This window comes from Cantharellus anzutake (genome assembly GCF_015039405.1).
Source record: "Cantharellus anzutake strain C23 chromosome Unknown EI90scaffold_81, whole genome shotgun sequence".
Lineage (NCBI taxonomy): Eukaryota > Fungi > Basidiomycota > Agaricomycetes > Cantharellales > Hydnaceae > Cantharellus > Cantharellus anzutake.
Genome location: NW_024067031.1, coordinates 297,122 through 313,744, shown reverse-complemented (window position 1 = coordinate 313,744; position 16,623 = coordinate 297,122). Strand labels below are relative to the sequence as shown.

General features: G+C 48.9%; 6 protein-coding genes across 6 annotated transcripts; 3 read left to right on the top strand and 3 right to left on the bottom strand.

Annotated features, from left to right (window-relative positions):
* Positions 1-1,415: 1,415 nt before the first annotated feature.
* On the bottom strand, positions 1,416-3,402 carry EI90DRAFT_3001637 (DnaJ-domain-containing protein). The gene is made up of 11 exons (XM_039056335.1): positions 3,067-3,402; positions 2,993-3,018; positions 2,908-2,937; positions 2,758-2,839; positions 2,629-2,695; positions 2,536-2,557; positions 2,325-2,479; positions 1,992-2,265; positions 1,853-1,934; positions 1,678-1,800; positions 1,416-1,625 (listed from the first exon to the last, which is right to left on the bottom strand). The coding sequence occupies exons 1-11, from the start codon at positions 3,275-3,277 to the stop codon at positions 1,579-1,581; spliced, it is 1,119 nt and encodes a 372-aa protein (XP_038910523.1). The 5' UTR covers positions 3,278-3,402; the 3' UTR covers positions 1,416-1,578.
* Positions 3,403-4,436: 1,034 nt separating this feature from the next.
* Positions 4,437-6,423, top strand: EI90DRAFT_2939069 (EAP30/Vps36 family-domain-containing protein; the record flags this gene model as incomplete). Its single annotated transcript, XM_039055216.1, has 5 exons — positions 4,437-4,540; positions 4,601-5,378; positions 5,433-5,493; positions 5,548-5,997; positions 6,062-6,423. The coding sequence occupies 5 exons, from the start codon at positions 4,437-4,439 to the stop codon at positions 6,421-6,423; spliced, it is 1,755 nt and encodes a 584-aa protein (XP_038910522.1).
* A 623-nt stretch (positions 6,424-7,046) lies between these two features.
* EI90DRAFT_3147124 (uncharacterized protein) lies at positions 7,047-9,656 on the top strand (the record flags this gene model as incomplete). The annotated part of the gene is made up of 8 exons (XM_039065499.1): positions 7,047-7,779; positions 7,844-7,981; positions 8,049-8,422; positions 8,472-8,606; positions 8,674-8,690; positions 8,741-8,918; positions 9,007-9,456; positions 9,516-9,656. The coding sequence occupies 8 exons, from the start codon at positions 7,047-7,049 to the stop codon at positions 9,654-9,656; spliced, it is 2,166 nt and encodes a 721-aa protein (XP_038910521.1).
* Positions 9,657-10,906: 1,250 nt separating this feature from the next.
* Positions 10,907-11,837, top strand: EI90DRAFT_3080358 (uncharacterized protein). The gene is made up of 2 exons (XM_039061875.1): positions 10,907-11,021; positions 11,076-11,837. The coding sequence occupies exons 1-2, from the start codon at positions 10,978-10,980 to the stop codon at positions 11,455-11,457; spliced, it is 426 nt and encodes a 141-aa protein (XP_038910520.1). The 5' UTR covers positions 10,907-10,977; the 3' UTR covers positions 11,458-11,837.
* On the bottom strand, positions 11,771-13,493 carry EI90DRAFT_3080352 (uncharacterized protein). The gene is made up of 8 exons (XM_039061874.1): positions 12,925-13,493; positions 12,751-12,869; positions 12,671-12,692; positions 12,500-12,611; positions 12,410-12,443; positions 12,298-12,354; positions 12,212-12,229; positions 11,771-12,157 (listed from the first exon to the last, which is right to left on the bottom strand). The coding sequence occupies exons 1-8, from the start codon at positions 13,237-13,239 to the stop codon at positions 12,139-12,141; spliced, it is 696 nt and encodes a 231-aa protein (XP_038910519.1). The 5' UTR covers positions 13,240-13,493; the 3' UTR covers positions 11,771-12,138.
* Positions 13,494-13,581: 88 nt separating this feature from the next.
* EI90DRAFT_2593193 (uncharacterized protein) lies at positions 13,582-14,441 on the bottom strand. The gene is made up of 3 exons (XM_039053285.1): positions 14,339-14,441; positions 13,689-14,281; positions 13,582-13,639 (listed from the first exon to the last, which is right to left on the bottom strand). The coding sequence occupies exon 2, from the start codon at positions 14,266-14,268 to the stop codon at positions 13,747-13,749; it is 522 nt and encodes a 173-aa protein (XP_038910518.1). The 5' UTR covers positions 14,269-14,281; positions 14,339-14,441; the 3' UTR covers positions 13,582-13,639; positions 13,689-13,746.
* Between the last annotated feature and the right edge of the window lie 2,182 nt (positions 14,442-16,623).

The window sequence follows — 16,623 nt, the reverse complement described above, 5'->3', positions numbered from 1 at the left end:
TCATAAAGTCAGATCCAAAGAGTGAAGGGACCACACTTCAATTCTCACCGAGTTTTGGTGGCGATCAGATCAAGTTAAGGTGCAGTCATTTAGGAAGGGGTATGTGTTATATGTTGTTTGAGAGTCACTTGGGATTTCATGTCAAAATCGGAAACTCAAAACTGGCAGGATCCTCCACTTCGCCAAACCCCTGGAAATTCATACGCTCCACCATACTAATAAGTCAATGGCAGGCCATGTCCACTGATCCCTTTATCCAATCTGTCCCACTCCAGATGTCTCGCCGCAGGAAGCAGCAGGGTTGTTCCAAAGCATACCTACAAAATGGCATTATTATTTAAATTTCACTAGATTTTTGTTTTTCCTGAAAGAGCGCAAAGTCTCCATTATTCTGGCACCATGCCCCCATGTTTGTCGCGCTTTGTCCAGGCTGCAGCAGCTATCTTGCGGGCGCGGAGGTAACTTCCATGTTTCCCCATATCCTTCCGAATATGGCGCTCGTGTTTGGACAAACCTTGCAGATTCTGATGCTGAAACAGAGGCGTAGTTAACGCGAGGTTGATAAATGAGGTCACTTCAATGACTTGCCAATCCTCTGTGCTCCAACTCGAAATTCTTCTAGTTCCTCCCACTTAACGCACGGATCCCCCTCATCAGCGTGTGGTTGAATTGCGACTGCGCGAAACCACACACCCTGCATGGCGAGCACATTTCCTTTGTCTCACAAAACCAAGGCCCTGATGCAGAATACACGCCACAGCCCTCGGCTCCCGGACAATACAAACCATGTCTACCACCCACCAGCTTTAAGCCACTCTTCTAGTAGCGTAAGTTGTCCGCAAGATAGAAGATAAGTGATGGAGGACCACCGATTTTTAATAAGGTGATAAGTCAGCGGTTGGCTATTGAAATGACTCCTGCGCAAAATGCCTTAAGGTTCATTTACGCCACCTCAGCCAGTTTCTAGTTACCTTTATCGAATGGTCAAGCGAAGTCAACCTAGGACTCGGGTATGGGCGGGCATTGAAAAGTAAGATCAAAGTGATGCGCGAGGACATTAGAACAAACTCGATATAGATCTTCTGGCGTCCCTAATGCCCGTTCTTCGGCAAGAGTTTCTTCCTCACTCGGCGCCGGAACACTCGATCGAGGCCCCACGCGCTGGGAGGACCGACTTCTTATCCATGATATGCGAGAATCTCATTGGGGTTGATAGGACGGGAGTGTTTGCTAACGTGGTCGAGCAGGGAGGAGTGAGGAAGGAAAAGCACCGGAGAATGAAAGCAACGACGTTGAAGGTTTCCCTCATCATGCCCATGATTTTAGTCCCGAGGAATGAGCGAGTACACCAGACTCTTACATAAATGAATGGTGCATATTTCCACTCAAAGCCAGAGCCTCCGTTCGATCATGATCAAATAATTCATAGTCATTTATTGGAACACTTCGAACCTCCCGAATACCACCTCCCATGTGGCGCGGGACCCGATCGGGACCCAATGTGACCGCTTGTAACTCCAAAGGGCGCCAAAGTGAACCATTGAGAAATAATTAGGATTGAGGTAATAACAAAATAGACTATAATTCATCCTTTCCTCTCGGTCGTTGGAAAGCCTCTACCAGCTCTAAAAACAGACAGATGGATAATATTCTTTCATAGTAGGAGCGAAAACTCACTTGTCCGCGCAGATTTCGAAATAGTTGAAGGGAGGATAACGTTGTACTCAATGAAAAGATCACCGAACATTCCCTCTTGGTCGAATACTGGCATCCCTTCCCCTTCGATTTGTTGAACATACCCTAGAGGACGGCTTTGTCAGCAACTGGCTGAAGAAGGGAATCGAATACGAACCTGGTTGTGTGACTCCTGTCCGTTGAATGTGGACGGTGTGGCCATCGAGGTGTGTCAAATTTCTTTCAAATCCGAGAAGCGCCTACAACACCCCATTGATTAATCCATCTAGTAGAGGGAACTCGTGAAGTTGTCGCACCTCGTCAACACCAATAGTCTCCCTCCAGTACAAACTGGTTTCTTTCCTTCTGAAGCCCCCTTCCTCACGCTTACTGCGTACCCTTAACACCACATCGCCCGCTTCCCAATCAGGACTCTCGTCACCTTCGCCCTCGAAAATGACTTCATATCCTTCCGATATGCCTTTCTCAATTTCAAGCGTATAATGCTGCGTATGTTGCAACACCTTAGCACCTTGGCAATGTGGACATGTCTTGGTGACCACTTTCCCTCGGCCTCCACACTCGTCGCATCTGATGAAATCCGTTTCAGAGAGGGCGAACCCCAGAGAATGAGGAGAAATGTAGCGCACGTCGTTTGTGATTGAGCAAACATCCCGGGGAATACTTGTTGACGAGTGATCTTGACGCCACGACCTTCACAACCTTTACACGGCTTAATGTGCGAATCAGACGCAGCGCCCGAGCCTCGGCAGTGGTCACATAATATTTTCTTATTAATCATAAACTATGTGGACGTATGGATCAGGAGGCACTGAATAATCAAAACCCAACCTCACTTACATCAATGTTTTGTCCGGTATACCTAAAAGATGTAAGGCGATGATGGAAGACTTTTAGATCCAAGATGGTACTCTGGCTAGAGCATAAACATACATCGCAGCAAGGGGCACTTCAAACTCCGATACCGATGTAGGCCCGCGACGGACCTCGTCTCGTGGACCTAAGGGAGAGTACAACGCCTATGGGAACCCAGATGTCTTGGGAATAACAGTGCACACGTACGTCCACCACCGAAGAAACTTTGGAACATGTCGAATGGGTTTTGGAATCCGCCCCCTCCATTTTCATGCTGCTTCAGGCCCTCCTAATACAATATCAATATTAAAAGGGATCATCCCCTAAGACGGAAATGGCAACGAGGAAACAGCATACCTCTCCATGTCTATCGTATATGCTTCTTTTCTGCATGTCAAACACTTGAATACGGCGCCCCGCCTACAACATTGAATGACATTACCTCGGGATCCGAAAGCACCTCATAGGCTAAAAGGCATCAGTACGTTCCATAAGTAAAAGCACAGTCCTGCTAACCTCGTGCAACCTCCACGAATTTAGCCTCATCACCACCTTTTTTATCTGGATGGTATTTCTTACTCAATTTCTTGTAAGCCGTCTTGATATCCGAGTCAGAGGCCGATCTAGAGACACCCAGAGTCTTATAAAGGTCAGCACATGCTGCCAATGCGAAAAGGGTAAAGACGAAGAGGGCTGTTGGCGAGAGCAAGTGTATCGAGGGTAGCATTCCTCTTGAAAAGCTTTCTAAGTCACTCAGAGATGTCCTGAATGGGAAAATTAGGGACTAGCGAATCACGAAAAGGAGAGAAAGAACTAGGGAAGGACGAGGGTGACGTGGAGAATGCTGGTGGTGGCTATGGCAGACACGTCGCAACTTCCACTTTGGGAAGTGGCCACGTGTTTGGCCACCGAACTTGGCTTTCACCCTCATTACTGGCCCCTGGCTGGACCGGGATGAAGTTCTTCCACAAGCCTGCCGAATTTTTACATAGCAGAGGCAACCTACAAATGTTTTATAGGGACTCCAATGGACTTTCTGTTTTCCCCTTCGGTAACTTCGGTCCAGAGGTCGGTGGCCCTGTACAGGAATCTCCATTCCCTATCCCGATGACATCCCTGTCGCTCTGTACGCAGGCTATGTTAGACAGGACTGGAGAGGTTTCTGTGCAGGCCTCATGCACCGGAACGACTCGCGTTCTTTTCTCAGGCCACAAATGGGTTGCTGCCAACTCGTAAAAAAATCACTGTGTTCTCCGCCTCGTCACACTGTGAAACGCAGATTCAGCGACAAAAATGATGCCAGGACCTCATGGGCGTCTTCCCAAAATGATCCCTGGGTTATTCTCACAGGCCCTTCTCCAGAGAAGACTCGGAACACTTTTAGAGACTAACCATGCTCCTGCCAGTACCCTAATCCATTCCCCTAGTCATGGGAGACCCTCTATTGGTGCATGGGGTAATTTCAGAGTGGATTTAATATAGATAAGTATTGGCCTTCAAGGCCGAAATCGGCTGAAGTCCCTCCGCAATTAAAAATCATCCTAATCTTCCCCACAGGTAGATTATTACCGGTAATATGGCAGGCTCCGCCAGCGGAAGCTGCCAATGTCGAGAGGTAACAGGTTGTGAGATGCCGGCTCCAGATTAATTAGTGCAAACAGTGGCAGCAGAGTACACTGTAAAGTTCGGCCAACTGGTCCGTTGAAGGTAAAATTGATAAATAGCAATGCCACCAAGTTCCATCTTTTTGGTGATCCTGATCCGTAAGTAGAAATGAACATGGAATCGATCGAGCGCTTGTACATGTGAGAACGTGTTCGTTCGAGGTCACAAGACCGAATGCAATCCTGCGCTCCTGAGCTAGTAATGTCCGTCAAGATACTTCTATGAACTCGTATTTCAGGGCCGTCGATGGCACAGCGCCATCGGCATTGTTGTATGAAGGCGAAGAATTGCTTGCCTCACAGGAGAGTGTTGGGTTGTATGATGGGTGAGGGCGTTTTTCGTTTATCCCCGACCTGGCTTATTCATGGGGATATTCGATATGAAGGGAAGAGAAGACTCAAGGACGTCAAGATGGCACTGTCATGCTGACTACCCATCGTCTATTCTATATCGATGTGGCTCTTCCGAAGCTCAATAGTTTGGGCCTCAATCTGTCATCCGTCAAACAAACGGAGTTTTATGCTGGCTTCCTGACATCCTCACCCAAAATTACTCTCCTTTTGAAATTGACTGCTGATGGAGTGGACTCTGCGTCTCCGATTTCACTTCTAAATGACGATGACGGTATCCGCCCATTGGGCGGTTCTTGGGTTTGCCCGCTCTGCAGTTACAGGAATTTGCCTTCTGCAAACGAAGGAAGGCCCGTTTGCGGACTATGCGGAGTCCCGCGGGACAACCGAGCTTACGTAGCGACCCCTGAATCGCGACGGCCTCACACACTGTCATTAAATCCTGTCTCGAGGTTCGGAACGCCGCCCTCTGCTTCTTCGCAAGCCTCTATACCTATTCCGGCGGCATCTCTGTTGTCGGTTTCCGATTCTGAGGACTTAGTCTCATGCTCGGCGTGCACGTATCTGAATCACCCCTCAATGCGAATATGTGAAATGTGTGATACGGTTCTGCCCACAAGGAGATCGCCCCAATCCATCGGATCAACAAGTCTTGCATCATCACAGGCCACGACTCCCAAGACGGATACTTCCGCATTCCTAGTGGAGGTGCCCTTGCCTTCCACAGATGTCTTGAGGATTAGTTTTAGGAAAGGTGGCGCAAAGAGTTTTTATAATACACTAAAGAAGGCCCTATTGAGAAAGGCGTGGATGGTAGGGGAGCTTCCCCATATCTCGGAATTATCACTGACGATTAGGTTAACCTAGAGCGAAGATTCCGGGCGGCGCGTCATTGGGAAGTCCGAAAACGCAGCCAGATCTGGCATTCGTACGTGTCTTGGAATTCAAAAATGAGTATGATGTGCCCTTACATCAATAATAGAGGGGATTCTTGATACTGTAGACGTGACCCAGCGAGCAGTAAATTCCAATATAGACACGGGTCTACGCGATCTCGAAGCGTTGATGATCAAAGCCAAGGAAATGGTTGAGCTTGCATCTTCCCTCAATGCGAAGCTCACAGCTCAAGAGGAAGAAATTGAACGTAGGAAATCCATGTTCCCCGACCTACCCCATTCTGCAGTTGCTCCGGCCTCCTCTTCAACCCAGCCAGAGGAAGTGACTTTCATCCGAAAGTCTATGGGGCAGCTTGGACTCCCTACAATGACTGTCACTCAAGATATGGTGAAGGACGAGAAAACGTATCATGAAGAACTTGCCAGGGAATTAGCGGTCATCCTCAACAGCGAGAGGTACCTATCGAATGGGTTGCGCGATGCGATTATTCCATTAGACGAATTATGGAAGACCTGGAACCGAGCGCGTGGTGTTGGTAAGTGTTGAAGTTGCTTTGGTAGAGGGTGTCTCTCATCAAAACCAATTCGTGCTCGTGCCAGCCCTCGTTCCCCCCAGTTCACTAATCGAGTGTGTCTCGTATCTCCCTCGGTATACTAAATTGCCGATGAAGATCCGAACCTTCCGTTCGGGTGCCAAAGTCCTTCAAACCCCAGCTTTCGATGAGAATGTTTGTTCCACACGAATCCTCAGCGCCATTGAATCTCAAACCGGCACCGAATGCACCACAGTCGCTATAGCAGAGATTCTTAGCATGCCAATTGGACTTGTCGAGGAATTGATTGAAGATGCTGAGACCGGTGGCTTCGTTGTTCGAGATGAAGGCGGTACTATGGGCCAGACTATCTGGTATCCAAATGAGTTTGGCGATTTCGAATGGGACGGGACAGATGAACGGATATGAGGTGGATTCCACCCGTAAAGTGCATCTCTATCGACATTAGACATAACAAATCACCGTCATCCATAGACGGCTAAATCCTCGCTTCACGATCGACGCAAGGACAGCTTGCAGCGAATTCTTCAGCAACCTTCCTTGCCTTTGTGATACAGGAGCCACCACTGCCTGTTTCCAGGAGCCGCTTCTTTGTCATCTCAGTACAGACAACTTAGTGAAACACACGGATTTCATAGAGTTTGTGCAAGCCCGATTGAACGTGACAAATGGATGGAACGATGATTTGTGACGATACAAGAGTGGCCGGAGGTGCTCGGAGTATGAGAAGATTATTCAAATCTGGCCTTAGGCTGCATTTGTGATGCTAAGAGAGTAACCGAGTATGACTGTTGGGTCTGGTGGAGGATATATCAATTTCACTCATTGTGCAGGTCGGGGTAAATCATTGCAGATAACGGCAAACTAGCCATTGCATGGTGCACATGTTGCCATTAGTCTTCCACCTGAAAGGACAATGAAGATGACTCCAGGTGTAGGGCTCGGGTTGTATTGCAAGGGAGTTCACCGAATATATTGTCGCGGGTGTAGGTCACTGAATGATCCGCTGTCCACTTTCGCCATCGTCCCTCATGGCTCGTTATCCCGTTGGTTCTTTGCCTCTAGCACTCCCTAAAGATAGGCTGACGGCGTCATTGGCGCCCGACCCAGTTGCTGGCCTCTCAGTGGCATCATTCCAAAAAGATACTCTGCGAGAGCATCCGTCCGTTCAACGTCGATCACGGGTCCTAGACACGGCTGCGCATTACTCGTTTACTACACCTTTCCCTGTTCCGTTCCCTTACAGCATCCCACCGCCTACCAATATCGAAGATAGGGAGTCGATTAGCCGTGGCATCGAGAACTGGCTTCAGGAAAAGGAACCGCTCGTCGAGCAGCCTTTGGCTCCGACTGCTGATGCCAAGGGAAAATCATCCGCCCCTGATCTTTCACTGAGGAAGTATGCTGCGACTAAGAATGACTTTGTGAAGACACGTCACCTTCTTGGGCTTTCTCAGTCGTGCCTCAAGGACTTGCTCCCAGCCTTAGATGTTGGGGATGCGTTCACACTTTTGGGCGATCCCTCTCTGGAACCGCTCGAAACAACAAGCACGCCAGACGAGCATACTCCAACTCAAGCCACAGAGGCCTCTCACGAGCTTCTCGACGTACTCTCTGGTCACTCTGTCTTGATGACTCCCCTTCCTGACTCAAAAGGATACAGCCCTAACGAACCGGCATACGCTCCTTGGTCTCTCCGGTATTCTGGACATCAGTTCGGTGTGTGGGCGGGTCCTCTGGGAGATGGACGAGCTGTATCAATACGTATGCACTGTTTGCTGCTAAGAGTCCTGTTCTTTATGATGGGGTTTACTCTAAATGCATGCAGTGGAAACGCCTCATCCTGATGATCCTGAGAAAATTCATGAAATCCAGCTAAAAGGGTCAGGTCGCACTCCATTCTCGAGGAATGCAGATGGACTTGCAGTGCTTCGTAGTTCTATTCGAGAATTTTTAGGGTCCGAAGGTATGCGAGAAGGCCAGGAGCCTGCTGGCCGGTTTTGGAATAATGATGATACCTTATGATTAAATAGCCGTGAACGCACTGGGAATCCCTACCACTCGTGCCCTTTCTCTCATCTCACTTCCCGAAATCTCTGTGGTTCGAGAAAGGCGTGAAACTTCCGCCATCATATCTCGAGTGTCGCCTTCTTTCATCCGGGTAGGCAATTTCGAGGCTTTCAACCCTCCTCAAAGCTCGGGAGAGGTAGTGTACCTCTTTGGGGGTTCTTCGGCGAGTACGTCGCAACGAAACTGGGAGTCATTGAGGATTCTGGGTGAGTGGGTCGTAAGACGGGTTTTGAAACTTGGGAAAAAAGAAGGGGAACCCTGGGGGCGAGACTTAGTAACAGAGGCCGCTAGAAGGAACGCGAAGATGGTTGCGGGCTGGCAGGCCTATGGATGGATGGTAAATCGTCTACTACCTGTTTGTCATGGGTTTAATGTATTTCATTTAGCATGGGGTGATCAACACGGACAACGTCGCCGTCTCAGGTTTGACGATTGATTATGGGCCCTACGCCTTTATGGATATATATGAGTATGCGCATATATGTAACTCTGATGATGATATGGGCAGGTATTCTTTCAAGGTGCGTTCCAGTGCACGCGAGCGGATTTTATCTGGTTATTTATTCTCCCCGCCCTTCATATTAACAGATGCAACCAACAATGATGTAGGGTGCTTTGTTTTATCGACTGTGCATTCATTCTCATAGTTTTTCAGTATTTATGCAGCCCAGATGCTCCTTCGTTCTCTCGCCCCATTGATTGGGGCAGAAGAAGAAAGTGGCAAGGCGGTGGAGGAAGGTTGGGCTGACAATGTCCCCAAGGAGAAAATAGACCAATGGCACGATAAAGGTCTCGCCCATGCCGTGTCAATCGAGGTCGAGATACAGGAAATAGTGGAAAAGCGATATCATGAGATAATGTTCAAGGCTAGTTAACATCCTGTTTCCGTCGATGAAGAGGCTCAAAGGGGGTCCACCTTAGCGTCTGGGCCTTCGGAACACAGAAGACTTCAAGGCTAAGCGGACTCTCCTAACATCCCTTCTCAATCTCCTTGAAGAAAACCTCGTGGACTTCCACAGTTCATTTCGCAAACTTTCATTCTTCCGTCCTTCGCTTCTTGATGAATCGAATTCGGGAGCATTAAGTATGTTCATTGACACTCTCGATGAGTTCATCCCATCGTTTAGGAAAGCGGAAGCACCTGGTGCTTGGAAGAAATGGCTGGAAAGCTATGCGGAACATATTAACAGGGAGGACCCCCGAGCATGGAAAGGCACGGGGGGACAACATTGGCTAGATGTACGAGAAGCATTGATGAAGAGTGTGAACCCCCGATTCGTATTAAGACAATGGGTGTTGGAGGATGTTATAAAAGTGTGTCAAGATGGAGATTTGAGACGAAGCAGGGCTGTTCTTGGGAAAATACTTCGAGTCAGTGTGCTTCTCAGCGTTATTCCGAAGAGAGAGCTGACTGGTTGGATGATTTATAGATGGCCACTGAACCATTCCGCCCGTGGGGAGGCGAGGGACGTGAAGAAGCAGATCTTTCTGCTGAAGAACTCCAGGAAAGAAGAGTTTGCTCCATTGGAGAGCAGAAGATGAGAGGTTTCCAATGCAGTTGCTCAAGTTAGGAATGCGATTGGATCCAGACGAATGGTGGTGATGCAAGTACTATGTGTTTGAATGGAGTCTGCACCCCCGGAGAATTATCAATGAAGAGCCCGATTTATGTAGCTTCCTGCCGAAGTGCTCGCGCGCAGCGAAGCTTGGGATGATGACAACTTAGACGTGTCTGTTTGTTGCTCCAATAAATAACGGTCGTGGTCAGTAAGGGTAGCAATAGTCCATTGAAGCGGACTTCTGAACGACGATGAGGATGCCCTCCTGCCTTGGGTAGCTTTCAGTGTGCAGACTTTGTAGGTATAGATTATGGCCTGCAAATGAAGGAAAGCCTATGTGGACTGGGCAGAGCCATGCGGGACAACGAAGCTTGCTTAGCGTCCCTTTGTCACTAAATTTGGTCTATGCCTTGTAGAGAATCGCCCATGCCACCCGGGGAGTTGGCATCAATGAGCCATATCCTGAATGTGCTAAAAATCAGGAGACTACGCCCCTGTTTGACGGAGCTCAAGGGTCGCAAAACTCCAGGTCGATCCTCTGTCAGAACGACGCGAGCCCAGACCGTGCTGTTCGTTCAAGTCCGTTAGCCATCAACTGGAAGACACGCTTCCCCCAAGCAGGCCTGGCCCGACGAGCCGCATCTTGAATGGATACATGGGCACTGTGGCATACCAGGCAGCGAGAAAGTTGACTCGCTTGCCAAGGAAGCCACCATGCAAACAGAGCACAGCAAGGGGCGGCGAAAATCCCGACAGGTATCTGCCGCTCTACTGCACGGCGCTGCCATCATCCTCTTCCAACTACGTTCATTCCTCCTACATAGCCCTACGTGCTTGCCTTGCTAGAATGGGACACGTCAACTCTCCAGGCTGCCTCCTATGCCTCCGGCAGAAATTCATGAGTACCTGTGGTCGCCACTTGCCGGGAGCGCTTGGCTTTGAAAAGAAGGATCATCTTTGCTTCCAAATCCGTCAAGTCGTTTGACCTGACCCAGCTGCTCACATCCGAAAGTGATCCCGCTTACCATTAGCTTCATCCGAGACACTGGCCTCTTCCCCCTACAATACGCCCCAGAACAAGAGCACGCACGATGATGCTTAAATGCCATTTCGTCTCTGCTGTCTATGACATGCTATACAATCATCCTTTTCCCTTACCCTTTTATGCTCTTCATCTACTTGCTTGAAGGTTCTAGTGCTCTAATTTCTACTTTCTACTTTGCACCCGCTTTGTATTATGGTAGCTGCCGATAGGCACGCTCCGAAATGAATTCATCCATCCGGTGAATTGCTTGGAGATTCCCGTCTAGCGTCAACGTCGCTGGCTAGCACCATGTCGTTTCGGTATCACCGGGCAATCCCTGTCATATCCCTCTTGTACGGGTTCGCTTCGCACACAACCGATCACTAATTCATTGTCGAAACCGATAGCCACAATAATTCACCTCAATCTACACAATGTTTAAGATTACTACGTTCAGCCCTATCAGGGCCGTACCCTCCACCAGATCCAAAAATGCAAACGATCAAACCTGGGAACCCGCTTAACTTCACATTAAACGAAGTCAAAGACCAACCGCCGACGCCGGACCAGATCAGAATAATCCTTTCGTACCTCAAAGCACCTCTAGCTACTCTGGTGTCGTCGCATCCATCCGTCACATTTCGACCAGATTCTGCCGAATCTCTCTACAATGAATCCCTACAAAATCCGAAAGTGTTCCGCTACCCGGTCGCATGCAACTGGGACGATGGAGAGGTGGCTCTGGAGAGTAGTGGGATAAAGCGCATGTTGGATAATTTGGCCAAATAGTGCAGTGGTGGCTCATGAAAATCCTAGAAGGAAAAATCCCTTGCACTGAGCGCAAGCGCAGACTTTGTCCGTGCATCGATCGTAAAGCCGTCCGTTCATGGACGATGGTTCACTATGTCTAATGTTGGCAGATGTACGTTACATGTTGCATCCCAGTTCAACCACCTGGTCATTTCGTTCTGTTCCGCTCGAGAGAGCGGATTCGACGAAGGGTGTGAACCCCTGTCTCGTGTTGAGACAATGGGTACTGGGGGATGTTATGGAGGCGTGCTAGGAAGAGAACTTTGAAGCAGAGCAGTGCAGTGATGTGCTTCAATATCTTTATTTCGGGACTTCCTGGTTGTTTACGTTTGTATAGACGAACTGTGCAAATTTCCGCCTTGGATTGGAATCCGAGTACGCACTTTGAGAAATCTAATCTGGTCAGAATGGTGTCGGAAGACGCTGAACTGCGTAGTTTTCACTCCTGTTCTTAACGTCCAAAGTGCGCGTGCAGTGAAGTCTGGCGCCGCCAGGTAACTCATTACATCCATCAAGCAAAGAACCGTTCCAATACACGAGAGTTGTTGAAAGAAGGGGAGTATGGATTAGTCTATGGGGGACGAGGTGATTTAAGCTGCTTTTGAACCACAGAGCGGTGTCTTAGAATTTCCGCAGCAGCAGAGATAGATTCTAAAGTTTCTACGAATCGAAGATAGGACTGGGGAATTTCATCAGTGAATGAATGCGAAAGATATTAGCAACGGGTACATACCCAAATGCAGGCACTCCTCTGTGAGGATGAAATAATCGGTGTTAGATTTGCGAGCTAGGGGATAGAAAGTTTATCCCGCAACTCACCGGCTGAGTAGCCCGTACACCACCTTCTCGGTCAGTCTCTGATTTGACAGGACGGCACTGTGAGTCATCGATGTTAGCTCTGCACCCGAATTGCGGCAATATCAAACCATACACAGCCTCAGCGTCGAAGTCCTTGTACATGCGGTCTGTTCGTTTGCTGATCTGTGAGTCGCGTGTTAGTAGCACAGGGAGTAATACGTACAAGCCAATTTCACCATATTGGGTTTTCCGTGCTTCCGAGTATCGTATATAATTGCATCAGGGCTTGCTCGGAGGACAGCATCGACAAACTTGTCGCCGAATGTTTTGCGAACCTGTCGGGGAGTTAGCGTCTTTGGTTCAGGCCCCAAGCACTGATACAGTGACTGCTCACATCGCGAGAAACCCAAAGAAGTCTGATATGGTGACGTCAACATAGCACACAATATTGGAAACCTCGAACCATTAACTCACATCATTGGCGCACGGCCCGGCCTGAAGAGATGGGGTGCGATGGGCCCAATGCCACTTCCAGTGCAAACGAGGATAATGCGTCTGAAGAGGGGCACGACACGAAGGGCTCCGCAAGTTGGCTAACGTTGAACGGTTGATATGCCTGGGAAGCACGGGTGGTCGTGAGGGACTCACTACGCCACGAACCCAAAGGGAAGTGGGGGGATTAGCGATGACTTTGCTCGTCCAATCCCCTGCACGGCTAACAATGACACTGAACCCTTTCTCCTCTGGAATTGAAATGGTTGCGAAGGAATGCCATTCGAAGAGAGGGTCCGAGGAAAATCGTGCGAAGCTGCCAGGGACAGGGTGGGCATAGTCGAAATGGATACGGACTGCATGGTCCGAGAGAACTTCCGACTTGACAGGGATCTTCCGTAGCGTTAACCATGAAATAATGATAGAGATTGTGAGGGCCATGACCATCCAGAACGACGGGGAGTTAACCATGGCGTGAGTCAATGATGTCCCGGCAGGCTTGAGGTCGTTAAGAAATAGGACCGTATGTGCCCATACAAGCGCGGTTACGAACCAACCCGCGAACTAATAGACAGGGATGACTAGCTAACAAATTGCATGGAGGAAAATACATACGCGGTGGGTCCTTTCGAATGAATCGTGCATAATAACGCGCACCCCAGGGAGGGCGAATACAATGATCGTGAGAAGACAAACGATAATAATATAGGTGAGTGTTAGTGTCGCCACAGAGATCTGGATGAGATGTCAATATTGTGAACCTTCCATCGACATTCATGAGAACGAACATGATCATTGCAGAAATCGATTGTGAGTTGAACCGTGAGATAAATGAACCAGGCCGTAGATGAGATTGCGCCGCCGGAGTGCACTTTGAAGTTCGTATAAGTGAAGATTCAGGCGCATAGGTTGGGGCAAACCTTACGTCCGCCAATATGGAACACCTGGGCAGCAACCCGTCGGAAGAAGAGAGGCCAGCTAAATGAAAGTTAGAATGTCTGAATGCCTTACACGAACAACCAGCACATACGAGAGAGGGACAGCACAGAAGATGAGGAAGAACGCATTGATTACATGGTCCTGACGCATCACAATCGCCACAAGTAAGTTGCCGTGGACCAGTTGGCCAATTTGGCCTGCAACAAGTCCCCCGTTGGCCATCGAGACGATGAAAATAATCATGTTCGTAATGATCACAATACTGAAGAGACGGCGATAGAGCGTAAAGATCTGATAACGTAGGTTGCGGAAAATGCGTCCGTGCGTCTTGTCTGGGATTTCATCGTCTTGGTGGCCATCCCAGTAGTGACCTTCTTCGAGGCCTTTAACTTCAACAATCTTCAGCTCTTCCGGTTCCCCAGGTTTCGTAAAAACAGAGAAATCGGAGACAGGTGAAGGCGCTCTAGTGGAGGATTCAGACGGAGTGGATATGGCTGGAGTTGATGAAGGAAGCGCGATGCGCAGGGGCGCAGGAACCGAGCCTGACGTTTTCGATGACATACTGGTGCCCTTCCTAGTACCAAAACTGTGAGTAATCTGAACTCGAGATGATTGGATGATTGGCGCTCACCCGCCGGTGAGTAGAGCTGTTGGTCAGATGCTGTCCACGGCGAAGCTGACCTTGCACTCTGCGCTCTTTTGTAGGCCTGCAGTAGACGTTAAGAAATGCTTTCTCCTGAGAAATTAAGTGCCATCTCCGTGACTGGCGCTTGGGAGTGCGATGTCTTTGGCGCAGGTTTCGTCGAAATAGGAACAGAGATCAACCTTGCGGAACAAAATAACTAGCTGATCATCTCCCGGCGCTTCAGTTTGACGCAATAATGCATTTGAGTCCTGGGTCCTTTCGTAAGAAATCTGAGGCAGACCGTACTAGGAATTTGAGCGAGGACCTAGTTTAATATAGGTATTGAAAATTTGACGGTGGGAACTCTACGTTACTAAGAAAACATCACCGAGAAACCGGAGATGCTTGCCTGTCACCGTTTCAGCCGAGATTACGGGGCGCATTGGGCTTGGAGTCATCGATCTTGCAATCCTGTTGTTTTCTTCGCGATCCTGGATCCGGCCCTCACGATTTGGGCGGAATCGGTTCATCATGAGGGATGATGTAAAGTGTTGGGGACCTTAAATTCTCAATAAATGATGTGAAAATACATGTTGACTCGAGTGAGACATACGTGGTCCTATTCCGCATTCAGCCCCTAAGTCATTATGGCACGAACGTACCAGCCTCTAGTATGTCAGGGTAGGCTGATTAGCGATAAGGCTGCTGGCTTCGCTGCCAAGCGCTGGGCGTCCGCCGACTTGCAAGCTCCACCCGACGTGTTCTGGTTTGAAGTTTCCCATTAGTACTTGAAACAGGGCAGCACGAATTCATGTATTACTCGAAAACCCGAAATGCAAGGCGTTTCAAAGGTATTAACAGCGCTTGACGCCGCCACCCTAATCAATACACAAACATGTGTGCATTCAGATCAAGTGTCAAATGATTTTCAAATTTTGGGAAATCAACTAGGTCCTTACGTGAAAATCTTCAACACCTTTAGCTCACCCCTATCCCCAGACTCCAGGTCAATCAGAGGTTTAGGAATAAAACCTCGATGAGGTCGTGACGCGCGCCACCTGACTCCGAGGCTGTGCAGGTGTGGGTGGTGTTGCTACGCGTCTATACATATGTCAATTTGCGTTTTAACGGCTCCAGTGCTATTGTGGACATACTAGGCACCACACCATCACTTTTTCTCGCTTTTTCCGAGCGAAATTCGCGCCTTACATACCTGCGCTTTGAGCTCACCGCTAAGCGTCTATCTATCTATGGAGGCTGGTATCCTGCCTAACGCGTCTATTCAGCATTTTAGGCGACTCCGGCGCTGTTGTGGACATACTAAGCACCACACAATCACTTTTTTTCGGCTTCTCTTCTCTGGTTAATATTTGCGCATTGCATACCATCTCTTTGGTCCGCAAACCACTGATTGGTCAAGCTGTGTGTAGTTGAGCACATGACCTACTTTGATCAACGATCTTCATCAGCTTTGCAATCGTATGTACCCCCACAAACGATCCTAACAGTAATGTCTTGCATAATATCTGAAGCGCATCGAAGTCGGTGATTATTCGACGGTCGATAGAGTCTAAGCGAGAGTATACTAGAAGGGACTGCTGATGGCACTACCAGTGGAAGAGATCATGATGACGGGAGGGATGGCTGTTGTGACAGCTGTCCAATTGGGTGTGGGGAAGCATTTCGAAATTACGCATGAGGGTTCCAGAGGAGGGCAGAAAGAAGATTGGCCAAAGATGAACAGGTTGGAGATGAATACGCCTCCAGGAGAATAATCAAGTCAGTGTTAATAACCATAACATGCGATCGAGCCTTTTGATCGTTCCTCGGCGTTATCCGATGATGATGTACGATCGAAATCGAGGATGGCTGGGAAGGTTGCAATAGTGTATCACTGGAATAATCAATCGCCGTATCCTTGGGGGTGGTCCAGCCAGTTGAATGGGATTTATCAATTAGTCACGATGGTGTTGGGCTTGCCATCGAATTTTTGTAAGGAACGAGTCATGACTCAGTCGCACTGAAACGATTTCCTCGGCAGAACAAATATTCTTAACGTGCCTCCGCATCGATGTGACAGCACTGGGTTTCGGGAGATAAGTTCGGGATGACACGCGCAAGTGATACAGACAATTGATTAAGCAGCAACCCACCCCTCAGAGACCTACTGCAATGTTGTCGGGGAAGTACCGAGTTCCTCGCGCCGAGACCGAGGCCAATCTCCCTGTCAGCCTTGACGTCACCACGACCGAATCGACATCACACACCCCGGACTTCGTGCTCAATTCGAA

Bases quoted from the DNA above. Each gene is read 5' to 3' on its own strand.
- EI90DRAFT_3001637 (XM_039056335.1), bottom strand. From the start codon at position 3,277: ATGCTACCCTCGATACACTTGCTCTCGCCAACAGCCCTCTTCGTCTTT. The intron at 2,696-2,757 runs GTACGTGTGCAC...ACTCTCCCTTAG, and splicing joins AAGTTTCTTCGGTGGTGGAC to GTCCACGAGACGAGGTCCGT. The intron at 1,626-1,677 runs GTGAGTTTTCGC...GTCTGTTTTTAG, and splicing joins TTCGAAATCTGCGCGGACAA to AGCTGGTAGAGGCTTTCCAA.
- EI90DRAFT_3080358 (XM_039061875.1), top strand. From the start codon at position 10,978: ATGTCGTTTCGGTATCACCGGGCAATCCCTGTCATATCCCTCTT. The intron at 11,022-11,075 runs GTACGGGTTCGC...CGAAACCGATAG, and splicing joins ATCCCTGTCATATCCCTCTT to CCACAATAATTCACCTCAAT.
- EI90DRAFT_3080352 (XM_039061874.1), bottom strand. From the start codon at position 13,239: ATGGTTAACTCCCCGTCGTTCTGGATGGTCATGGCCCTCACAATCTCT. The intron at 12,870-12,924 runs GTGAGTCCCTCA...GTTCAACGTTAG, and splicing joins CCCTTTGGGTTCGTGGCGTA to CCAACTTGCGGAGCCCTTCG. The intron at 12,355-12,409 runs GTATGGTTTGAT...GATGACTCACAG, and splicing joins GACTTCGACGCTGAGGCTGT to TGCCGTCCTGTCAAATCAGA.
- EI90DRAFT_2593193 (XM_039053285.1), bottom strand. From the start codon at position 14,268: ATGTCATCGAAAACGTCAGGCTCGGTTCCTGCGCCCCTGCGCATCGCG.